At 45.1% G+C, this 25,861-nt stretch overlaps 1 protein-coding gene across 6 annotated transcripts in view; it reads right to left on the bottom strand.

Moving 5' to 3' along the window:
- PTPRO (protein tyrosine phosphatase receptor type O) overlaps positions 1 to 25,861 on the bottom strand; it is a 1,002,672-nt gene that overhangs the window by 284,818 nt on the left and 691,993 nt on the right. For all 6 annotated transcript variants that reach the window (XM_078674019.1, XM_078674018.1, XM_078674014.1 and 3 more), the window contains exon 12: positions 12,894 to 13,014. In XM_078674019.1, coding sequence (XP_078530145.1) covers positions 12,894 to 13,014 — 121 coding nt within the window. The remainder of the gene's footprint in view (positions 1 to 12,893; positions 13,015 to 25,861) is intronic.

The following is a 25,861-nucleotide window of genomic DNA, read 5'->3' as shown; positions in this document are numbered from 1 at the left end:
GGTGCAAATTACTTGATTTTAAGTGATTGTGTGATTTTGAAAAATGTGTAGCACTCGCTAAGGTGCTTTACATGTGTGAGGGGGATTCCCTCTTAGAGCATTACTGGACATACAAGTATGACAAAACACACATACAGGGGAGAGTCTTAGTATGGTAACATATTCACAAAGCAGTTTGATTGCCGATATCTATTGTGCTGTGTAGATGATAAATAAGCGGCAAATGGTGTAGCCATATTGGTGGTACGGCTAGGGTGAAAGTTATCATATATACATGAAGTTTTGTGGTGGGCTAAGCATCTTAAGCACATCAACACAAAAAAACGGTGGTAAGTGAATGAAAAGAAGATTATCCTCACGTTGGCTTGTTGCCAAATTTGCCCCATGGAGTAGTCTGTACAAAAGGGGGTGGTGATGGACGGAGCATCTGAACCAATCAAACACTCACACCCAGTCAAAAGATCTGGGTTTGATCCATCACCGTTCTTTAGCCCACTCTGCCACCCCAGTTTAGACATGGCTATATGCAAATCAGTCTGACCCTGTGCCTCATGGGAACAGTCCAGCCAGAACTGAAAGCCATGCCTTCCCTGGACCGGAAACAAGCTTCCGAGGACCGGTTTCTGGCATTACAGCCGTCTTCAGCCCGCAGTACAAAAGGGGGTGGTGATGGACGGAGCATCTGAACCAATCAAACACCTTCCCTGGACCGTCCACCACCACCCCCTTTTGTACAGTTTTTGGCCGCCATAAGTGTGGCAGGGTATGCTCAGACGTGAGTCCCTTGCTCACTTTGCCACTGGATTCAAGCAAGCCGGGCTGAAGACCGCTGTAATGCCAGAAACCGGTCCTCAGAAGCTTGTTTCCGGTCCAGGGAAGGCATGGCTTGGCAGTTCGGGGTCAGACTGATTTGCATATAGCCATGTCTGAACTGGGGTGGCAGACTGGGCTAAAGAACGGTGATGGATTAAACCCAGATCTTTTGACTGGGTGTGAGTGTTTGATTTATTCAGATGCTCCGTTCACCACCACCCCCTTTTGTACCGTTTTTGGCCGCCATAAGTGTGGCAGGGTATGCTCAGACGTGAGTCCCTTGCTCACTTTGCCACTGGATTCAAGCAAGCCGGGCTGAAGACGGCTGGAATGCCAGAAACCGGTCCTCGGAAGCTTGTTTCCGGTCCAGGGAAGACATGGCTTGGCAGTTCGGGCTGGACTGTTCCCATGAGGCACAGGGTCAGACTGATTTGCATATAGCCAGGGGTGGCAGAGTGGGCTAAAGAACGGTGATGGATTAAACCCAGATCTTTTGACTGGGTGTGAGTGTTTGATTGATTCAGATGCTCCGTCCACCACCACCCCCTTTTGTACCATGGAGTAGTCTGGCAGAGGAGTGGACCGAAAATTTTGGTCAGGGTCTGCGTTGAACCTCTTGTTGTCTCTGCGGCCTCCGTAAGACTGTCCTGGGCCGTGTTTGTGCCTTAAATGCAGTCTGCATCATTCGGATCACCTGTGCGGGGAAGGACAGAGAAAACAGACTGTGCAAGGACACGCTGAGTCATGGCTATGCTGGGCATGTGCGGGAGAGTAGTGTATCCTGCTGTGAGCATGCCCATGTGCGGGAGAGTAGTGTATCCTGCTGTGAGCATGCCCATGTGCGGGAGAGTAGTGTATTCTGCTAAGAGCATGCACGGCACCGATTGTCGGCGTCTGCGCATTGGGTGTGGCTGTGTAAGCTGTACCCAGTGTACACAGATTAGTGTACAGGTGTAGTAACATGAACGGTTGAGAAATAAAGAGCGCCAACAGGGAAAAAAGGACTTAAAAAGCGCTGTGGGGTTAAGTTGTGAGGCCAGGTGTATTATAACTGGCTAATACAACAGAGGGACATTTAACACGGAGAGGAATCAAGAGTAGTGTTCCATGTGAGGAGAAAGAAATTCATGTTTTCAGTAAGCTCCAGGGTATGGAGTCATTCAAGCCCAAACCCAGTTGCTGGGTGCAGAGGCGATAGATCCATCTCTGTTCTTTTGTATGAAGGATCCGGTCATTGTCTCTTTGGTTAATATCAAATTGTTCAATGACAGTCCAGGACATGTCATTGGGGGTGTGGTGTGCCGTGAGGTAGTGCTCTGTCAGTCTGCTGATGTTTTGGCCACACCTGATCGTGCTTCTGTGTTCAGCCACTCTAGTCCTGATTTTGCGGGTCGTCATGCCCACGTAACGGAGCCCGCAGGGGCATGTTATGAGGTACACAAGGTTGCTGGAGTTGCAGTTGGTGTGTTGGCATTGTGTCCAGATTTTGCCAGGTTCAAGGTTGAGAGTTTTCGTTAGTTTGGTGAGATGGCACACACTACAGTTGTTGCATGGATAATGGCCAGTGACTTTGGGGAGGCCCCAACAGTTGAGGACTGTATTGTCCATAGATTTAGGACTGGCACGTAGTCTTGTTGACACTAGTTTGTCTTTAAGGTTGTAAGCACGTTTAAATGCAAAGCGCGGGATCTCCCAATCTCTGGTGCCTGAATTGATTATCTTCCAATGTTTGCGGATGATACTAGAAACTTGATTTGGCGCTGTATTATAGGTGGTCACACAGTTCATGGGTGGTGGTTCCTAGTCTTTTGTCACCGTTTCCAGTAGCGATTCTCTGTTTATATTGAGGGCCCTTTTGCTGGTTTTGGCAATAATGGCATTGGGGTATCCACGTTCCTGTAGCTTGTTTGATAAGGTGCGGGATTGTCTTTTGTAGTCCTCTATGTGGCTGCAGTTTCTGCGGATCCGCAGGAATTGCCCAAAGGGCAGGGTTTCCCTTAAGGGTCTGGGGTGGAAACTGTCAAACCGTAACAGCGAGTTCCTAGCTGTTGGTTTGTAATAGGTGGTAGTGCGCAGAGTCCCTTGTTCTGCTCGAATGTTGAGATCCAGAAAGGCCAGCTCGGTGGCACTGGAGTTGCACGTGAATCATAGGTAAGGGTCACGCTCATTAAGCCCAGTGAGAAAAATGTTTAGTACATCCTGTGTTCCCTCCCAAATCACGAAGACGTCATCTATATACCTGTGGCAAGTCTTTATGTTTTGTGAGTATGGGTTGGTCAGTGGCATGACGTGTTCCTGCTCGAAATGGTGAACGTACAGTCCTGCCACGCTAGGAGCAAAAACACTACCCCTAGAGGTTCCGTTAGTTTGCAGGTAGTAAGTGCCTTCATACTCGAAGTAGTTTTCTTTGAGTGCTAGGGCTGCGCAGTCAAGGATGAATTGCCGTGGTGTATGGTACATCAAGGGTTTTGCTTCAGTACATCTTGTAGGACTTGCAGGGTGGCGTCTTGTGGTAGGCTGGTGTAAAGACTTTCTATGTCCAGTCCCACCAGGAGTTGGGTGGTTTGATCGAAGTTCCTTTCAGTGATGATGTTCAGGAGGTGTTTGGTATCTTTGATGTAGGTAGGGGTTTCTTGTACCAGTGGGTTCAGGAAGTGGTCACAGTACCTAGGAAGTGGTTCAATAGCGAGTTGATCCCTGAGACTATAGGTCTTCCTGGGGGTGGTATGGTGCCCTTGTGTACTTTGGGTACAGTATAAAAGTAAGGTACTTTCGCATTTTTGGTGCTCCCGCACATGGGCATGCTCACAGCAGGATACACTACTCTCCCGCACATGGGCATGCTCACAGCAGGATACACTACTCCCCCGCTCATGCGCAGCATAGCCATGACTCAGCATGTCCTCGCATAGTCTGTTTTCTGTGTCCTTCCCCGCAGAGGTGATCCGAATGATGCAGACTGCATTTAAGGCAAAAGCACGGTCCATGACAGTCTTACGGAGGCCGCAGAGACAACAAGAGATTCAAAGCAGACACTGACCAAAATTTTCAGTCCACTCCTCTGCCGAACTACTCCATGGGGCAAATTTGGCAACAAGCAAACGTGAGGATAATCTTCCTTTCATGCACTTACCACCGTTTTTTTGTGTTGATGCGCTTACGATTCTTAGCCCACCACAAAACTTCATGTATATATGATAACTTTCACCCTAGCCATACCACCAATATGGCTACACCATTTGCCGCTTATTTATCGTCTACACAGCACAATAGATATCGGCAATCAAACTGCTTTGTGAATATGTTACCATACTAAGACTCTCCCCTGTATGTGTGTTTTGTCATACTTGATGTATGTCCAGTAATGCTCTAAAAGGGAATCCCCCTCACACATGTAAAGCACCTTAGCGAGTGCTACACATTTTTCAAAATTACGCACTCACTTAAAATCAAGTCATTTGCACCTACACACGTTGGTCCTGAGGAAAGCCAGTTTTAATCATAAAGGCCTTGCTGAAACATGTAGACCACACCTGGATGTAGGAGACCCTAATTAACACTCCTATAACATCCAATAGCCTTTTTTAATGCTAACAGTGACCCAGTTATTAAAATATAATTTACCCTCGGGTACTGGGACCCCTGTATAGTTTTTTAATTTTCACCTGTACGTCACTACACTACACACTCAGAAACATACCTGCTCCACTGTATTCAGGCGTCGAAGCACACCCGGGACACACTCGGTGTCACTGGATGGGCCCGATGATGAAGCATGCCACCAACCAGGTTGGTGGGTGAGGGCTTCATGAACAAACAAACGGTTTGTACCCAGTCTTACATTCTTGAGTCTATGTAAATTCACAAATAGGCTTGTCCTTTTTGATCTCACATATAAAACCCCGGGAATACGGACTAGCTACCTAGTCCTCTCTCTCTCCTTTGATAGTGAAGTTATAATACACACATGCTACAAATGTTGCAAGTCGGTGAATTCTATAACTACTATTTCATTCAAACGTTTTCGATTATATGGTAAAATCATAAGTGTACAGCACATACAACAGTAGATTTAAAAATAGACAGCTCCGTGTATAGCAGCAACAATACATAATAAGACCTCAGATAAATTACATCAAATATTAATTGATCTAAAACAGTTTTAAAAACCGTTAAAATAAATAGAGTTAAGAGGACCTGCATTACCCCAACGGTAATTAAATCTCTACATTTTAGACCTACTGGGTACTTGAGAGAACACCAGAACAGAAAACAAGAAACAAAAAAACATACTTTGGTGCCCTTTCCACCTGTAAATAAAGATATGCTGGTCGGATTTGCCTAAAGTGCGCCGGAACAAACAGAGGCCTGATATACTTATATATGTAGGACAACATTGGACACACAAGTGCAATATGCATGGAGTCACAGATCGAAATATTACCGCAACTTCAAACATGCAGATTGGGCGACTTATAACAGGTCCCCTTTGGAACAAAAGATGGTGAAAGATATCTTGCCTTAAAAATGTTAGAAGGCGTTGTTGCCTATTAGACATATTCAAGAGGAGATAGGGCTCTAACCCACTTACGGATGTAAACAGGGAGTACTTCCGAACAGTCTGTTTTGCCAAGGCAGAGTTCTCCCTTACAGTAGCCACCCTTTGGAAAAAAGTCTGTTTAATCCATGCAAGATACTTTTTGGTTATTCCTCTAGGGTTAGAATATAGACCATGGCTTCCTAATTCCTTAACCGATTTTATTAGCTATTGTAACCCTGGAATATGACTACATTGTCTAAAAGCAAATAATCCTGGAGTATATTCCTTTCAAAATGCAAATCCTCTTTATACTAAACTAAACACCACATTAAGAGAGGGCAAACCCTGATAAAATCTGCAATATGTGGCAAACCAAACTCTTTGGGCATGAAAACAATTTCCCATAGACACACCCTTTGATGCATCTGGCCCTTTGTGTCCAAGTTCGGTAGGGATTCCTTGACCAATGGCTAGTAACTTTCACAGGGATTTGTTCTCCATCACCTAAATACAGGCAGTAATGGCATACCGCCAAATTGTGCTGCCAAAGGTGGCCATCAGAGCACATTTGGCCCTATAGACATCAAGTAATAATTTTGGAGACTTATGCCCAATGCGGCTTGTAAAATCTTGAAGCTCGGAAATTGCACGTTGAAAGGCCCCTCTATGTTTAGATAAAAGAGATTTCCAGCTCAGGCACAAATTGAGGAGCAAACCCAGGTAGGGGAAATTATCCACCATGGATGAAACCTGACCCTTAGCTGTGGGGTAACAACTATTGGCATTCCTGGGATCCACCACCACAGAATGCAGTTTTTTTAATTTGCAGATAGGTCCAAACTACACATGAAATCAACAAATGCACCTAGCAGACTTTGCAGGCTCCATGCCGTATGGTCAATTAAAACCACATTGTCGGCATATAATAAAACTGATATGGCTCTGACCCCTGCTTTAGGGACGTCAGCTTCAATTTCAATTAAGACCTCCTCTAGATGATTAATATACATAAAAATTGAGAGGGGAGCAAGATCACAGTCCTGACAAACACCCTAGGGCTGAGTACATTCCTCATCCTGGCCAAATCTAAACACCCCTGTGAGATCTCTGCATAATTCTCTCATAAAAGTAATGAAAGTGGGGTCCACCCTCAGGAACCCCGGTTCAGCCCACAGCCTGTCTCTATTGACATCGTCAAAGGCTGTGCTGAGATCGATGAAGGTTAGATGGACCGAGCACCCCCATAACCCTTGTGTATTTATGGGTTAAAAGGTACAGATATAGATTTTGTTCAACTGTACCATACCCTGATCTAAAACCATATTTCAAGTCAGAGAGGATCTCTTTCTCATTGGCCCAGTTGGAAAGACTCTCCCTATTATCTGCACCTCAATATCAATTAATTATATTGGCCTATAACATGCAGGGTTCTGCCTGTCCCCAGTTTTAAAAATAGGGATTTATACAGAATGCTTCTAGGCCTCTATGTGTGGACCTCTGATGGCCGCTTTTATGTGTAGTGTTAAAACAGGGGCCCATAGATCCACCAACGATTTCAGCAGGTCTCCCGGCCCACCATTAGTGCCAGGAGCCTTGCCCTGAGTGAGTGCCAGTATGGCCTCTTTGACTTCTGACCACTGAAGAATAAGTGTATCAGAAACTAGGGTGGGGTTTGGGCCAGATGCTAAAGCGTCTCATTCATAAAGAGCCTGAAAGTGGTTTATCGAAACCTGTGCAAACCCCCTGGTCTGAGAGCTGATGTTCTTTGAGGATGGGATGGTTTATGATCCCCCAAAACCTGGTGCTATGTTTGGAGGCACTAGCCTCTCATAAGCCTCTACTAGGTCCTTGTTAAGTTGCAATGTCCTAGTTGCAACTGCTGATTTATAGGCTGATCTGCACCTTTTAATGTCATTCCTATCTCTGCGGGTACATATAAGAGAGGACAGCTACTCTCTCTTTACCCCTGTATAATTTTCTATCAAGCCACCTTCAGGGCCTATAGGTTCTGAGTGAGTGTGGGCCTTCTTGACATACTCACAAATTAAATTATAAGTGCTTAAAATATCTGAATCTGGGTTTGTGTCATCAAGACAGAGCCTAAACATTTCCCTACAGAACCTTAACATATTTGCATTACATTCTCAATTTGATTATATGCCCTTTATCCTTAGTATTAACTACAAAATTGTACAGAGCACTTATACCTCCAGGGGTTTCTCCCCACACAAACAAAGCAATCAAGGAATTTCCATCACTGTGCAAATTCCATTTTGGGGCAAAATCTATCAGGTAGGAAAAGAGCACCCTAGATACAAAAATAGAATCAATGGTTTACTTGCTATGGTTCCTTGCTTGCATTGGTTCAAATCAGTTCATTCATCTGAGCATATTTGATGTTTTCTCCCTTTCCAGTCATATAGGGCTTTCGCTTGTTTCCCTTCATTCTCTCTGAGTGTTTGTACGTGTTCCCTTGTTGGTTTCTGTACTGATCAGATTTCGTAGCTTGTGCCCAACCATTTTCTGGCATCCTGGGTTTCCAGTCTGGTACCCTGGTCTAACAGGAGCTGGTCACAACACCTTCCACCACCAGGATTGATAAGCTTATTCTACCAGTATGAATGGAACTTTGGTTCCACTAGTACAACATATGCATAACTGTTGAGCCATGACTGGTGATGGGAAAAAGTAGAGGAGGTTCTCAACAGAACTTATCAAACTTTTTTCCATGTTGATCCTAAAAACGATGAAGATCTCAATTCCGTCTTCATAAACTGAACAATTCTGTTTAAGTGCTTTCAGTATGTCCCTAATAGTGCTCCCTTGCCTTGAATATTTGTAGGATTTTCCACCTATATTTATGACAGTAAGCTGCTCTTCCATTTTAGCACTAATTCACATACAGTTATGAACATTTTCAGGCGATCAAAGTTTAGGTAGGCCAGTTGTTAGACCTGTCAGCCTTAGGGTTAACTTTCCCCAAACACTTGGCTCACCTCCTCCATTTTTGCTGGGCCTATTTTCGTTGGCCATAGGACTCTGTGCACTTTACCACTGCTAACTATTGCTAAAGTGCTTGTGCTCATTCCCCTCAAACATGGTTACATTGGCTCATACCCAATTATCATATTTGATGTACTTGTAAGTCCCTTGTAGAGTGGTATACCACATACTCAGAGCCTGTAAATGTAATGCTACTAGTGGGGCTGTTATGCAGCATATATTGTGCTGCTCGTTTTAGTAGCACTTCAAAACATAACCCTGGTCTGCCACTGCAGCCTAAATACAGTTTTAAACTGCCATGTGGACTTGGCAATAAAATCAATCGCCAAGCCTCAAACTCCCCTTTTATCACATATAACTCACCCCTAAGGTGTTCCCTACATAGTCCATAGAACGTGGTGCCATATAATTAAAAGGTTGGCCATGTATTTTTAGGTTTTGCATGTCATGATAGTGAAACATTTCCAGATTTGTTTTTCACGACTGCGTGGCCTTTCTCTCCCATAGTATAACATTGGGGTTCCTTACTACATTTAATAAGCTGTATTTTTGAATTGGGAGTAGGTAGCTATATCCTGTTTGGGGGTCAATAAAATTGTAATGATAAACCCTCTTTAATAATAAAGATTGGCATTTGATTACAATTTAAAAAATGCCCCTTCTAGAAAGTTGACATTTGTCTATCCTTAGCCCTTTTGTGCCTGTAGCCTGGTCTGGGTCACAAGACTGTGGGCAACTGACAGACTCTGAGAATTCTTCCCAGACAGTCACACAACAAAGAGATTAGGTGTGCCTGAGTGGGCCATCTGCTGGCCAGATGGTGGGGAGTGGAGCCAAGCACAGCCCGACCTGTAACTGAATAGCCTGTGCTCTACTTTCATACAACAGGCCTAACAACCTCACATTGTCACTGCAACTGGCTTGGAGTCACTTCAAAGAAACTGGGCCTAATTCACAAATGGCCTCCGTAGCAGTTTTCCATTGCGGAGGTCCCGCCTCGAGTGCGGGACCCTGCTGCAACTGAGAGGCCTCTGCCGCCACGGTGGAGGCCAGTTGTGAATTAGGCACACAGTCTAGAAGCTGGTCCCACCTTCCAGAACCAGAACACTTGGGTATGAAAGTAGGACCTCAGACACCAACTCTTCTGTACACTTCTGAAACTGTGGATACTCTGCCAGTAAGTAGGACTGTTGTGCAGCTGGAAGGACTACACTGTACTGGACTGCTGCCCTGCTTGATTGTTGCCCTGTAATCCAGCTACTCCACCTCCCGCTGCCTGGGTACTAGGACCGCCAGAGTGACTTACTAAGGCTAGTTTGCTGGCCTCCTGATCAGATCCACAGGGACACAAAAGGCTTCCTCCATCAACCATGCCTGGACCCAGCCTGAGTGACTCCTAAGTGGTGCCCCTTCAGTCCTGGTCCCTTGGAATCCAAAAGTGCGGACTTGGAATTTTTTGGGCTAAAAACATGATCTGATAACCAGGAGGAGACCAGGACCTACCAGGTCTCTTCTCACAGAGGTGCATCACTGGTCCAATTTACTTTGCAGCTTCTTCCTCTCCGCAGCAGCAAATCTGTTTCAGCGGTCCTTTGCCAAAGATGTATCCGGTGTCATTAAACTGTCTTCCGCCCTCTGCCTCATCCCGCTGAAGTTTTTGATTTCCATTTCAGAGAATAAGTCTGAAGATAGAAATCTTCATTACAGCTTCGACCCAATGCTATCCAGTGACAACGCTATTTACTCGGACACTTCCTGCTGAACTTTACCTTCTCTGAACATTTTTTCTCAAAAATATTAACAAATGTAAGTGCTGACCAGCTCAATCCACTTCTTGTATCCATCCATCATGGTTGGCCATATTTTTCAGCTTGACTCTGTCTTGCATGACTAGATGTCCACAGTTGGCACTTTGAACTTTTAGGTGCTAGTTTTTACTAAAAAAAGTTCATAATCCTTAACTCTGTTCTAATTGTTTTGTGTTTTTACTTTATTACTGTACGTGTGCTGCACTAAAACGTTACACATACACTTCTAAGTTAAGCCAGACTGATTTGCGTTTCATGCTTCCCAGGATTGGATGTATGACATTACAATGCATGCATTTACATCGCATGCCTTTACAACGTAAGTATTACAACGCAGTCCATTACAACGCATAGTGCTTTGGAGTGCTGGATAGTGAATAGTTTAGTTTACTATTCCAACTTCAGTCCCCGTGGACACTAGGGAAGGTTATTGGATAGTAAATTAACCTATTCCCTATCCTAGAGCGCCCCCCAGAGCAATGCGTTGTAATAGTTTGCGTTGTAATGGTTGCATTGTAAAGGCTCTGCGATGTAAAAGTTGCGTTGTAAGTGTTGTTCACCCCCAGGATTAAGCACAGGCTATTGCCAGTCAACCCACAAAGCAATTTCTCACACCAGAGTTCTATGTCTCAAAATGCCAGCCCAACTAACAGGTGCTAAATCAGTTCAAGAACCTCTTATAAGAAATTAGGAAGCCATAAACTCACATTCAAATAAGAAATACTAGAGTACCAATAATGAAGAAAGTGAAGATAGTAGATATCATTTTCGACTAATGACTTACTAAAGAGAAGTACAATACAATTTAAAAAAGAAATTGTAGTTATTATATCCAAACTTTGTCAAACTAAAGCCCTTTTTGGAGGAAAGGCAAAATGCATTAAATACAAAAACCTTGAGCAATTTGCTTCTCAGTTATTACAGTAGTCTTGACATTTGTACCCCAAAGAAATGACTGTCATCTACATAAAATTGTAAAGATTGCAGTAAGATTTGTGGCAGAAGTTGCCAATGTAGAACATGTTTCACTAAATGTGAAAAGATTTTGCTGGTAGAATCTTCGTATACTTTTCTCAGGATTCTACACTGAGGGTTGTATACTTCAACCCAAGGGAAGGCCAGGGACCAATATCTTGCTATTAGGGTGCTAAGAGACCAAACCCACCACTTCAGTCCTCTGCCTCATTTATGGATCCTCTTTGAATTTAGAAACACCTTAGGACAAATTTTAATTAAGGAGTCAGAGGTGGGATAATAGAACTCCTAAATATTGAGAGCTAAATAAACATTTTAGGACATCACTCACACTGATATGTCACTTGATTACAAACCACTCATCTACCAATAACTCCTGAGAGTTTGTGTCTTCCTATCCATTTGTAATTCACATGCAGGCAAATTAAAGTTGTGCAATGGTTGAAGGGTCGTAGTCTATGTGGGCTAGGCCCCCTGCGGTTTTGGGTGGCCTCAACATAGGAAGTACGTAACTGGTTAGGAGGTGTAAAGATGTGGTTATTAATGGTTATGACATAATCAGAGAACAGTGTGTGATTATATGTGAGGAATAAAGACGTACAATCCAGAGCTCAGTGTGCAGTGTATTCATTTTCATTCTCCTGGGCTGCGGAGGACCCTGCATTGGTCAACTACCAAGTCTCATTCATTCCTCTCAATACAAGCTTGTGGAGAAGTGTGGCTCAATGGTTAGAGCGGCAGACCCTGATGCAGAGGTCTAGCCCGGGACCAGGGTTCAATTCCCCGCCTCGGCGGGTCTTGGGCTCAAAAATTCCACGGACCTGATAATTCTCGCCTTGGTGCCTATTCCAATCATAGAGTCCCACTCTGCAACTCTGGGCAATAGCTTGCTTAATCTCCACAATGGCCCCCACAACGCTAAGGATGCCTGGCCTCCACCTTGGGGGTGCCCAGGAGTGGACACCTCACAGGGAAAGCCAGGATGGGTTCCACAGCGGTATTCGTACAAGCGCCTTGAGACCCTTGTGGGTGAGTAGTGCGCTATACAAGTATCAATTTACAATTTACAAGCTTAAAAGCAAGTTGGTGAGAATTTGGCCTTCATGTCAACCTCCACAAGTCTCACTGTAGTCTTGCCTCCTCTCTTAAGATGGGATGGAAAGGCCTAAAATTTGGGTTATAATATGGTGTGCTTGCACTCCAAATCACTTAGTGTACAATTGTTTCACCATCACTGCCAAAGCTGCTTCTGGCCATTTAACCCTTTCTCTTATTTGACTGAGTTGAGGCAGTGGGCTTAAGCAACTAAAGAAAGACATCATTTGTGTCACAGTTTTGGGCTGACTGATGTCTTAAACAGTTAAAAAGCTGCAACAGCACTATTTTACCACCTTAGACAGTGGTAAATAGTTGCTTGTGATGGGAATTTTGAAGACATGAGCTGCGTTTGTCTGGAAAAGCAGTTGCATTTGTTGGCATCTTTAAAGTAAATATCTGAACATAACACAATAATATACACAAAGCAACATAACACAATTTAAACGTAACAGGGCACAACACAACAAAACATTAAAGCAAAACAACAGCCACAGTGCAATGCATAATTTTGCAATAATGCAGAACAAAACTACAATACAAGGCAGTGCTTACCGTTCTGAGAACAACATAGGTAATTGTGAGACAAATTTCATATAATATTGAGCTAGTGTGTCATGGATAACCCCCCAAGCAGTCAATCAAAACATTCTTCTTACCCAGTTTTATAAGACGCGGCATGGATGTGTTGATATTTTTCTCAGTACAGGCAGTGACGGTGAAGTTGTAAATATCTCCTGGTGGTACACTTAACACTGCAGTCATCACATTCCGTGTCACCTGTAGCATGAACACAAATAGTTAGTCACACATAATGTCAATTCATTTCTTCCGCCTTTGAGTATCTAGAAGTGTGCCCCCTTTAATGTTTTAATGGCAGGGGCGTAGCTTAGTCGGTTACATTCAGGGAGTGTAAAACAGAGATTTCCCAACCATCACCGCCATTGAAACTGCCAAATGGATAAAATAGCATTAAATGTAAAAGGCTTCAATGCACCGCATAAGTCATCCAGTTTCTGGTTCGTTTTGTGAGATAGGGAAGAGGGGGGTGGGTGTATCCAAGGTCTGCAAAGTTTTATAGAGACATGTGTCTGTGCTAACATGGCTGGTAATCTGAGTGGAAACCCAACCACAGACACGGCTAGCCCGACTGGAGGACCCTGGACCCAACTCCTACCCTGGAGCTACTCCCCTTTTTGTGTTGATTGTTTATGTTGTTTCCTTCAACAGCACCAATAACATTTGTGACTATGCACTAAATAAATCCTTATGACATGAATCCATTATTGATAGTTCATTTAAGGAAGGATATACTCATCAGTCTGGCAGTAAATAATTGTTAAATTCCTTTGTTTTCTCTCCACTGAAATGTGGCGTGGAGTAGGTTGACTTGTGTTCAAGGGATGTCTGGGAAAAAGCATAAGCCCCATGTCCTAGTTTTGCATTCCCAGTTTTTGTTCTTAACTAGACCTTGTCTTCCTTTGGATAAAGCATCGCTTTGGATATGTAATGAGAGTGAAATGAAACATGTTTTAATTTGGGGGACTATTTCCCCAGCTACTACGAAAGGTAATGCACTCCCTTGAAAAAATGCTCTTGAAAAGTTCCTAATCAGTTAGGGTCCAATGAGTGAAGCGAAGTGATGTTGGTGTCACAAAGCTTTCTAACCCATTCAGGAAAACACATTTAGAGGGAGATTTACAAAGATTTTGCGCTGTGTTTGCATCACAAAAGTGACGCTAATCGGCGCAAAATCTTTTTTTTCCAATTTACTTTCCAGAGCTAAACTTGTTAAGCACTGGAAATAATGGAAATGTAATGTAAAGCAATGCATAGCGCTTCTTCGCATTACTTTGTGCCATGAGGGCACACCAAGGGTGGTTTCCATGCAACCACCCAAGGTTTCTCACGCTAAACCCAATTTTCTAAATAAAGTAGATTGGGTTCACGTGAGAAAACTGTGCCCTTTCCAAGTAGGTGCATGGAAGGAGAAATGCTTTCATTTCTCCTTCCTTTTCCGCCTTTGCATGCGTGCTGCACTTTACAGCACTCATAGAACGTGGGAAAATGATTAAAATTAATCTGTGCATAGTATTTTGTACTGGAAGGGTTCCTTCCAGAACAAAACCTATGCTAGACTCACAGACACCCTTGCACCATGGCGCAAGGGTGTCTCTGTGGCACATGGCAGCTGCTTTCAGCATCGGAGCTAGTGAGAGGGGAGTAGAGTGCCTTATTTTAGTAAATAGGGTGCTCTCCTCCTCTCTCCTTTTCAGGTAGTAAGTATAGTGCCGCATTTGTGGCTGCTGCAGTGCACTACATGAAAAAATACTAAATATGCCGCTTATGCTTCACGGGTACGCTAAAGGGTGTCATTCTGCCAAAAGGGAAGGGATGAGATGTTAAGAGAAGGTGAATATAATAAGAAAGGTGCTCTAAGGAAGAATACGGTTTGGCAAATTGTGAAATGAAGGATGAAAGATATCCCAGGAATACACTTGGCTATGGCAATTTCCTGCCATAATATAATGAAGTGAATGTTGATGACATACAGGTTAGGCTATTTCAGGGGATGCAACACATGACAACTTATGGCAATAACCAAGGATTGAAGACTTGTCCTAAGCCTAGAGAAGCAAAGGGCAGTTCACTCAACCTCAACACCACACACCTCAATACCACACACAGGTACTCTTTCAGATGTGAAGGAATACAGCATTTGATACGCCAACATGCCTTGATTGCATTTGATAAGCCAACTTGCATTTGAATGTATTTGATAAGTCAACGTGCCTTTCAAATACCTTCAAATATAACAGCAACACAGTGTGGTGATTCACCTGGTCATGTCAGTGCATTCTGACAATTCCATAATAAAACTGTGTAAAGGGAAAGGCTTAGCCATACTCTAAGGGGCAGTAACCCAGTGCAGAAAGTCACCTTGCTGTGCTGCGTTACAGGGAAAGGGCAGGAATGCGCTGAATTTATTACAATACGGCACATTCTTGTCCTTTCCACAGTGCTGACACACAATGGACTGCCTTACGCCAACACAGGCATCCTTGCACCATGGTGCAAGGGTGCCTCCATTGCATGCAGGATTGTTTTTGTGCAGGAAAGCGAACATTGCTGCACAAAAACCATCCCCTGAGGCATATTCCTCTATCTATGTCTACTGCAGAATGCAGCAAGCATAAAAAGAGTAAGTAATTATTACCTGTATTGTTGTTTGTTTATTCCTTTGTGCATTTTTTTCCTACATGTCTGTTTGCACTGCTATCTGTATAGCACTCTGATACTCTCATTGGGTCATGTGCGTGCTTTATATTGGACTCCCTTGCGTTGCTGCTGATTTATCAAACCACTCAGGGCCACACATGGCTTCATAAATTGCATTTGGGGTTGCATCATGCATGAACCATGTTAATATGGATATCAATACGTTTATCGATAAAAAATAAACGTGAGCCTTATTAATAAAATCACCTGTCTTGACTCCACATCTACCTCAAAAACCAAGTCTGTAGTCAGCCAGGCCCTGCAACCTAGGCCCGAGATCCCTGATTGGTGGGTCTCAGTTGAGAGGGTGCATGGCTGGCAGGCAAACACATGGGACGGAAATTCTTGATCGATCCCACAGACAGGGGCAGTGACATCACAATGGTCAGGGGGAAAATGTCCCCAATAAAGCACACATAGCCCAAGGAGGTGCGCACACTTCAAAAAACACCATACAGTCAGATTGCCCAAGAGTTACGAACACATAGCTAATCAGGACCAAGTAAACATAGTGATCATGTGCTCCCCACGCCAGACATCTGGACACATTAACCACTGACAACACTGTGTCCACACAAGGTCGAGACCCGCCTGTAGTAACCACTTGACCATTAATTTATAACTCTAAGGCAGCAACCAACATTGCTCACCATATATGGTGCGCTGGATACGTTTATGGCTTGGTGTAAAAATTTATAAAAGACTAACGTCAACCTAATGTAAATTGAGACAGTCCTCTGACCGCGTGCCTGTAATTGTTCTATCGGCCGCATTGTTTAATCAAACAAAACTGTTCCTGTTTGCCAAATGCCTCTTATCTTCTGTTTCTGAAGGAATTTGAACCTTAGCAACATTGTGTGGTGCAAATGCGATGCAAACCCCTTGATAAATAGTCAACATCAAGCTCATAACACAGTTTTTTTCAAATTGACACACTACATCCAGTGATAGACCTAGTACAACACCTAGTACTTTACATTTCAGTGCTTACCATTATGAACAGTACGGACAGTATGGAAAATACGGAGAGAAGCAGTTTCTGGAAACACATGGGAATGGAACAAAAAGAGAAGAATACGCTCACCCCTAAATGAAGACTTTACAATTTTAAATATAAATATTATGCATCAAACTATATCAGGAAATATGTGATAGTTTCAAACAATATTGAACATAAGTCAAGAGCGCGACGCAATATCAATCTGAAAATAATTTAGAAGAATAAAGCCAAATATAATCAGCAAAATTATATACAAATAAGAATGAAGGGAACCAAATCAAATCAAATCAAATCAGGTGTTTTTTAAGCGCAACTACTCACTAGTAAGGGTCTCAAGGTGCTGAGAGGTGTGGGGGGGGGGGGGGTTTGCAGGTTAAAGTCCATCAAGGAAGAGGTCTGTTGAATAGCCAGGTTTTGAGGTTTCTTGTGAAGATGGGGAGCGATGTTATCTGTCTGAGGTGGAGCGGAAGGTCGTTCCAGGCTCTGGCCGCGCGGAAGGAGAAGGAGGGGCCTCCCGATCTCGTCTTTCTGGTGCCATAGACCAGGGCGTAGGAGAGCTGGGCTGATCGTAGGGTTCTTTGGGGTGCGTGGAATTTTAGCCGGCTGTTCAGGTATGCGGTCAGGTGTTGTGGGTTAGCTTGGGTTAGCAAATTGAAGGTGACTCTAGCTTCAATGGGGAGCCAGTGGAGTGTGCGCAGGTGCTGGGAGATGTGGCAGTGTCTTGGCAGGTTGAGAACCAGTCTTGCGGCGGCGTTTTGGATGTTCTGTAGCTTGCGGGTGAGGTTTTTGTTTATTCTGGCATAGAGTGCGTTGCCGTAGTTGAGCCTGCTGGTGACCACTGCGTGAGTGACGGTCTTTCTGTGTTCAAGGGGGATCCATTTGAAGGTCTTACATAGGAGGCGGAGGGTGTGGAAGCAGGAGGACAAGACAGAGTTGATCTGGCGGTCCATTTGGACTCTAAGTCCAGGATGATTCCCAGGTTGCGTGCATGGTCAGCGGGGGTGGGCGGGCGGGCTTCCGAGGGCGGGGGGCCACCAGGTGTTGTTCCAGGCGTCTGGGTTTGGGCCCATGATGAGTACTTCCATTTTGTTGGTGTTTAGTTGTAGGCAGCTGTTTTTCATCCATTTGGGGGAGGCTTACATGCCTTCTCGAAAGTTGTGTCTGGCGGTGTTGGGTTGGTTGGACAGGGAGAGGAGGAGTTGGGTGTCGTCTGCGTATGACACAATGTTGAGTCCATAGGTTCTGACAATGGGGGCTAGCGGAGCTATGTAGAAGTTGAAGAGCGTAGGGCTGAGGGAGGACCCTTGGGGGACTACGCAGGTGGTAGGTGTAGGGTCCAAGAGGAAAGGGCGAGTCTGACCCATTGCATTCTGCCAGAGAGGAAGGAGCAGATCCAGTCGAGTGCCTTGTCTTGGATCCCTGCGTCATGGAGTCTGCGTATTAGGGTGCAGTGAGAGGCTGTGCTGAATGCCGCTGAGAGGTCGAGGAGGATGAGTGCTGCTGTTTCTCCTTTGTCCAGTTAGGTACGGATGTCGTCTGTTGCGGCGAGGAGGGCAGTTTCCGTACTGTGGTTTTGTCCGAATCCGGATTGGGAGGAGCTGAGGATGTTGTGCTCTTCAATGAATGTGGCGAGTTGGCTGTTGATGGCTTTCTCTATGACTTTCACTGGGAACGGGAGTAGGGAGATGGGTCTATAGTTTTTGAGGTCGGTGGGGTCTGCCGAGGGTTTCTTCAGCAGGGGGTTGATCTCAGCATGTGTCGAGTTGTCGATCGCTGGTTTCAGGGTGTCGGGGGTTGTTGGTGAGGGTTCAGTGTGTTGGTTGCCTTCGACAAAGTTGTCATAGAAGCTCTTGATTTTGTGGTGGAAAAAGCTGCTGAGCTTGTCGCAGAGGGCTTGTGAGGGAAGGATGTCGGTGGACTCGCTGGTGGGTTGGGCGAACTCCTTGATGATGTTGAAGAGTTCTTTACTGTTGTGTGCATGAGTGTGTCTTCAATCGCTTTTTTCCTCGTTTTTTGATGAGTTGATGGTGGGCGTTGGTGTTGGCTCTGAAGTTGTTGTGGGCTTCTGTGGATTTGGTGTTCCTCCAGGCCTTTTCGAGGCAGTGGCAAGTGCGTCTGGTCTCTCGAAGTTCAGTGGTGAACCATCTAGCTTTCTTGGCATGAGTGTTGTTGTTTTTCTTGAGGGGGGCTATTGTGTTGGCTCTGTCGGAGATCCATCTGTGCAGGGTTCGGTCTGCGGTGTTGTTGTTGTCGTTTTCCGCAATGGTTGGGGAGGAGTTGCTGAGTGATGAGGTTAGCTCATCATCGGTGATTCTTGTCCAGTTTCTTTGTGGGAAAAGGTGCTGTTGTCTGTGGATGGTGGGTGTTCTGAAGGTGAAATGCACGCATCGATGGTTAGTCCATGGAAGTTCGGTGATGTGGCTGAAGGTGATGGAGTTTCCTGTTGTGAAGAGGGGGTTGAGGGTGTGTCCTGCTGAGTGCGTGGGTTTGGTCACGATCTGGTGGAGTCTGCCCAGGAGGGATACGGTGCTGGGGTCCAGTTGGTTGTCGAGGTGGAAGTTGAGGTCTCCAAGTGGGGTGTAGTTGGTGGACGCAATGGCATGCAGGGAGATGATGTCCGTGATGGAGTTGGCAAAAAGTCTGTGGGGTCCAGGGGATCGGTAGATGAGGGTTCCTCGGAGGGTGGAGGAGGTAGGGCTGGCCAGTATCTTGAAGTGAAGGTGTTCCATCAGGTCTGTGGGCTCGTTGGGGAGTATGCTCAGGTGGAGGGTGGAATTGTGGACGATGGCGATTCCTCCTCCCGGGCGGGTGGGGCGGTCCTTCCAGGAGATCTTGTATCCTTGGAGAATGGCGATGGTGATATCTGGTCCCGAGGTGGTGTTAGTCCAGGTTTCAGAAAAGAATGCTACGTCATGATTAGTGCTGTCAAGGAGGTCCCAGGTTTCAGTGACATGTTTGTGGAGGGATCAGACGTTGAGGAGGATGCATTGCAGGGTCTTCGATTCAGTTGTGTTCTTGCTTGCGGATTGTGCTGCGTCAGTGGTCTTGGTGGTACTGCAGGTGTGCCGGCAGCGGTGACAGCTGAAGGGTCCATGGGTGTCGGCTGGTGATGCTAGCTTGCAGTTGTTGTCGCGGAGTGGGTTGAGAGGGTGGAGTGCCCCTGGGTCGTAGTGTTGGTGGTGCAGAGATCCAGGGTTCCTGGCGCTGGTCGCAGTCGGGTCGCGGACGGACGTAGACGGGCTTGCCTTTGGCCCCAGCGCCCGCCATTAAGTAGGGGTCGGGGAGGGCTGGACAGCTGGGAGGCGGGAACGGCAAGGGGAGCTGGATTGGTCGTGCTGGGGGGGAGGGGCCACTGTGGCAGAAGCGGCGGGGAAAAACAGGCTGAAAAAGGCAAAAAGAGAGAAAAGTGGAAATAAGGCAGTAAAAGTGCAAGAAAGAGTGGAGGAAAGACTCAGAGGACACAGGAGAGTGAAAGGGGAGGTTGAGATGAGGGTAAAAACCTAATGAAAAACAGGAAAGAAACAGAAGGAGAGTGAAGGGGGAGCTTGAAATGAGGGGAAAACAACAGAAAAGGTGCAAGAAAAAGTGGAGGAAAGACACAGAGGACACAGAGGAGTGAAAGGGGGAGATTGAGATGAGGGTTAAAAACGAAAATGTTAAATATATCGGGGTAACTGAATTGCAGTGCAAAAAAGTGTATGGTGAAAAACAAAATATATATAAAATTGGGTAGAGAATGAGTAGAAAGATACAATTTTAATAAATTCTCTCAACTCTCCCAACATTAAAACCAAAGGAATGAACTGGCAGATTTAACAAAATATCTGCTAGTTCATTCATTTTGTTTTTCACCATACACTTTTTTGCACTGCAATTCAGCTACCCCGATATATTTAACATTTTCGGTCCTACCCTTCACATACTTTATTACTCACATTGGGTTAACTGTCTGTCACATAAACAACTAGTGATAGACTACACTTTCTCCTGGATAAAGGAGAGCCCAAATGATGAATAGGGTGGTACCGTGTGGGAACTGATGGGCACCTTTTCCAAACTTAGGAATTGTGTGTTGATGGTTACACTCTTTGCACTTTTTGCTTAGTCACTTGCTTTTGGTTAGGCTACACTCAGGTTATCACAGTTGAACCCTTCTTTTCCTGTTCGACCAACAGACATTCTTTGTTGTTATCATTAAGTAATATTTGGGCGTGTGTCTGCATGGGTCGTTAATCTAGCCCTTGGACCCTCCACCAGTGTTTGTTTTTTGTCATTTCTTGGCATGGCCAATTAATGTTCCAGATACATACAAAACTTTTCAAATATAAGTGCTCAGTTAAGAGTCTTGAAGAAAATAAATGTTGTTTCATTGGCCACAGGAATGTGAAAATCAAACAAGCCATTGAGATTGCTACTGAATGGCTTGTTTGATTTTCACATTCATGTGGCCAATGAAACAACATTTATTTTCTTCAAGACTCTTAACTGAGCACTTATATTTGAAAAGTTTTGTATGTATCTGGAACATTAATTGGCCATGCTACTGAAATGGGAGCGGAGCGGGAGGCAAGATGGCGGCCGCTTGAGTGGCCGGTGCAGTGAGCGATGAGGACGTGGTCTGCTGTATAACCCGGGAATCCAAGCAGCACACATGGATTGCTCAAATGACTCGGCGTGAAATCCGCGTGTAGCGGGTTTGTTACATTACCGGCATTTTATTTTGTGCATTACCGGGAGCCGGGGGGGATGCTGGTTCTCACCTATATCGGAGCTTCGAGGCTGCTGCTGAGGGCGGTCCGGCAAGTTTTGAAGTCCTTCGCTTTCACCCGCTACGCTGCTGCAGGAAGGCGGAGTCAGCTGCGGAGCCGAAGCCGATCGCGGAGCTCAGAGGGAAGCCGCGGGAGCGAGGAGAGACGGCGGGGTCAGCTGAGCCGTACGCGGAGGTCGGAGGGGAGCCGCAGCAGAAGAGAGAAGCAGAGCGGAGTGGTAAACTGCGATATCTGCCGTGCTGATCAACCTGTGAGATATCGCCTGCAGAGAGCTCAGCTTGGAATGGCGCCAAAATTAAATCAGGGCGCAAAATCTGCGAGCAGGAAGAAAATGCAGAAGGAGGAAGCTGGAAATGCAGCCCCAGACACCTCATGTGGCGATGAAACCCCCTATGCCGGATATACAACAAAAAAAAGGCAACAAGGAGCTCCTAAGACCCGGTTGGCGACGGCGTCAGTTCTGGACCTACTGGTGAAAGCGGGTAAGGAGAAGGGGGTTAAAGACACAGGAGAGAGCAATGCTTCTGATGTAGCTAACGAGTTGAGACAGCCCTGAATCTCCCCCCTGATCCAGGCGCCGGAAATATCAATTTTGACAATTGAAAATAAGGCAGAGACAGAGGCAGAGATGGTAAATCCAGCCCGTATATCTCTGAAAAAAAATGATGATGTAAACTTGACAGCAACTGATACTCTACCGGCTCAGGAGCAGGATATAAACACTCAGCTCCCTCAGATAAAACATACTAGGGAGGACATCATTAACGCTGAGGGGGAGTCAACTGACCCCTTAAACCTCCTTGCTGCAAAAGAGGAACTAATGCCTAATGGGGCTACAGGAGGAATTGGAGGCGACAAAGAAAATGACCCTAGTGAAGCCTTCTTCTCTGTCTCAGACGGGGGGGAGTGGTCCGAAGATGAAGATGAACATAGCTCGTATGTGGAGACGGACACTGACCTGGAGGAAAATGCCCCTACTACAGCCATGAAGGCAAAAAAGCTGGTTGGGGCCAAGAAATGGAGCAACAGGAGCTAAGTTGGGATCACTCCTCTGCTCAGCCCCTATTAGGTAGCCCCTTGATGGAACAAGCTCAAATGTCACTACTTGAGACAATCCACCAGGAGATATTAGCACACCGCGAAGAAACACGCCAAGACAGTCGAAAATCACAGTCTGCAATGTGAAAAATGCAGGGGGTAGTAAGAAAACTTTCAAAGGCTTGTGCTACCACCGGGGACAGAGTTTCAAACCTAGAAGAGAGGGTGGTCGCAACAGAGACTGAGATGGCAGCGGCCACATCCAAAGTAGATGCCCAGAGTTCTCAAGTGATAGATATGCAATGGAAGCTGGAGGAGATGGAAAATAGGCTTCGAAGAAACAACCTGAGAATCCTAGGAATTCCCGAGGGATCAGAAGAGTCCGATATCTGAGCCTACATTGTTAAACTCTTCCAGCAAGCTTTCCCCGAACTGTCCGGGTGGGATAGGTCTAAAGAGCTACAAAGAGTACATCGCACCCCCTTCAAAATAAGAAGAACTGCTAAAGAGGGGGATAAACCTAGGGCGATGCTGATTTTTCTGGGCAATTTTATACTTCGACAGGCAATCTCGGAAAAGGGCTAGACCAGACGCAAGAAAGAACTGCGATGGGGTATCTTTCTTTGTCCGCCCGGACTTCTGTCATGTGACTGTAGTAAAACGTTGGCGGCTAAGGGGGCTAATAAAGCCCTTTCAAGATAGGAAAATTCAAGCGTATCTAATAAATCCAGCTCAGCTAAAAATCATTAATGAAGGGAAAACAATATATTTCTCATCCGAAATCAAGGTCAAGGAGTATCTGGATAGCCTTGATAAATAGCTTTGTACAGTATATACGCTTCTATAGCCTAATGGATAGAGTCCTCATGTGTGCTAATGCTTGGTTTGCAGCTGTCTAAGTTTGGTCTCCACTACTTTGTTTCTCGTTTTTTTTCCCCGGGTGTTTTGCAACTAAATAAGGTGATTTGATTTCCTCATCGCAACTGCATTTCCATCACATGCACAAACTAGTGTTGTGCGCCTCACAGTGTGGGCGGGTGAGCAGGGGGGCTGGGTGGAGGGAAGGGAGCTTAGGGGGAGGGGTGGGGGGGTTCGTGGGGGGTGGAAAAAGGAAAAAAGACTTAAAATGGAGTTTAGAGTTCATCGCTACGGTTTTGATTATATTTGGACATGTGAAGCAGCTGAAAAAGAATAAAAGGATCAAGTGGCAGAACAGGTTGGCAGGTCAAATTAAAAGTAAAGATGTCAGACATTAAAATATGTACATTGAATGCTGGGGGGTTGAATGATTGGAGGAAGAGACAAAGATTTACCTACTTTGCTAAGTTTAATAAAATTGATGTGTTATGTCTCCAAGAGACTCACCTCCCATGGGCAAAAAGGAACCTTTTGGTAATGAACAGGTTTGATTTGGTTGCCTGCTCATTACAAACCTCAATGGTTAGAGGGGTTGCTATTTTGATAAGGAAATCTTTGGGAGGGGTTAAAAAGGTAAAAGCAGATAGCTGTGGTAGATGGTTGATTGCAGAGCTGGAATTAGGCTTTACCATCTGTGTAATTTATGGCTCGAATGGCGATGACCCGGAGATCTTTGACTTCCTGGAGATTGAACTGGTTGGCTGGGTGGCACCTGTAATAGTCTGTGAAGACCTGAATATCTCTGCTAGCTGGGAGGATAGCGCAAAGTATATTGGTCGGAAGCCACGAGTGTACAGGGCAATAAAAGCTATGAAGGAATCAATAGATTTAGTGGATATTTGGGTTGTCAAGGAGCCTCTTAATTCTGGTTTTACATACTTTTCAAACCCAGCTCAGAAGCACTCAAAGCTGGATTATTTGTTTGTCTCCTCATCTGAGATTAATAAAGTAACTATAACTAAATTGCCAAGAGTGCTTTCGGACCATAATCCCTTAGTAATTATATATCAGAGGAGCCATTGCAGGGGAGTTAGACCCCCATGGTCTTTTTAGAGGAGACTTCTGGAAGATGCCAGATTTATCGCCCATATTAAGAGCTGGTCCGATGACTTCTTCTCTGCTAATAGATATAGTTCCTCCCGGAATATAGTATGGGACTCCTTTAAAGCGGCTTTGAGAGGGGAAATTATTAGTTACTCGACAAAATTAAGGAATGAAGACAGAAAGGCCGAATTGAAACTATTAGATAGACTTACAAAAATAGAAGAAGAGCATGTTAAGGCTATCGCAACAGGTGGGGATGGCAGTAATAGCCATAAAGTACTTATGACTATTAAGGCAGATCTTCAGAAAATGTCCACTCAGAAGGCGATGGGGGAATACCAGGCTACAAGAGCTAATCGCTATGAAACTGGCGAACATGCCGGTAGAGCCCTGGCTCTCCGACTTCGGCAAGAACGATCTAAAAACACTATTAAGAAGATAGAAGAAAGGGGTAGAGAATATACAGAAACCAAAGATATTCTGCGTGTATTTAGAGACTTCTATCAAAGTCTATATGACGAGGAAAATTTGGATGGGGAACAACAGACAAATTTAGAGGATTCAGGCCCACGCCTTGATGCCTCTCTCCAGGAGGAACTAGACAAGGACATTACCGAATCGGAAGTCAAAACCACCCTCCAGGAACTAGCCCCAGGGAAGGCCGCCGGTCCGGACGGCTTCCCCCTGGAGATATATAAATGTATTGAAATGGAAATCATAGGCCTCTTGGTAGATCTTTTTAATGGGATAGTATATACGGGAGAAACCCCGCATTCTTGGAAAGAGACAAATATCATCATCTTTCACAAAAAAGGGAAACCTAGTGAGAACCCGGGGTCGTACAGACCGATTTCTCTAATTAATTCTGATACTAAGCTATATTCCAAAATATGGGCCTCGAGACTCGGCAGGAATATAGGCGGTCTTGTCTCTCCTTGGCAGCATGGGTTTGTTCCCGGACGTGGCACAATGGATCACACAAGCAGAGCAATAGCTATATTTGACGCCCATGCTGCCACGGGGAGGGAGGTCGCCATGATCCTGCTCGACGCGGAGAAGGCTTTCGACCGTGTGGTCTGGAGCTATCTCTGGAACATTCTGCAAGGAAGAGGCTTTGGGCAAAAAATTATTGGAGCATTGAAAGCAATGTATCATGATCCCGTGGCTAGAGTCACGGTTATGGGCGAGAAATCTAATATCTTCCCTATAAAAAGAGGAACACTTCAGGGATGCCCATGTTCTCCAATTCTTTTCTCCCTATATATTGACCCGCTCATTCAGGCAATATTGAGGTGCCCCAGGTTAAAGCCAGTGATAATTAATGGGTTTGAAAACAAAATATTAGCTTATGCGGACGACCTGGCTGTATTTACTAACGATCCCCAGCAGGCAATGACAACTTTGGTCGATCTGACAAAACAATTTGGTGCTAATTCAGGATATCTACTGAATGAAGCAAAGACCCAGATAATTTGCACAAGGAATATAGTAAAGACAGATTCCAGATATGTGGATGCAGCAGTATACCTGGGGGTAATAATTAGCGCTGCAGTAGAGAAAATAGTGGAAGGAAATTATT

The sequence above is a fragment of the Lissotriton helveticus genome, chromosome 1_1 (genome assembly GCF_964261635.1).
Source record: "Lissotriton helveticus chromosome 1_1, aLisHel1.1, whole genome shotgun sequence".
Classification (NCBI taxonomy): domain Eukaryota; kingdom Metazoa; phylum Chordata; class Amphibia; order Caudata; family Salamandridae; genus Lissotriton; species Lissotriton helveticus.
This window is presented reverse-complemented; position numbering and strand designations above follow the sequence as displayed.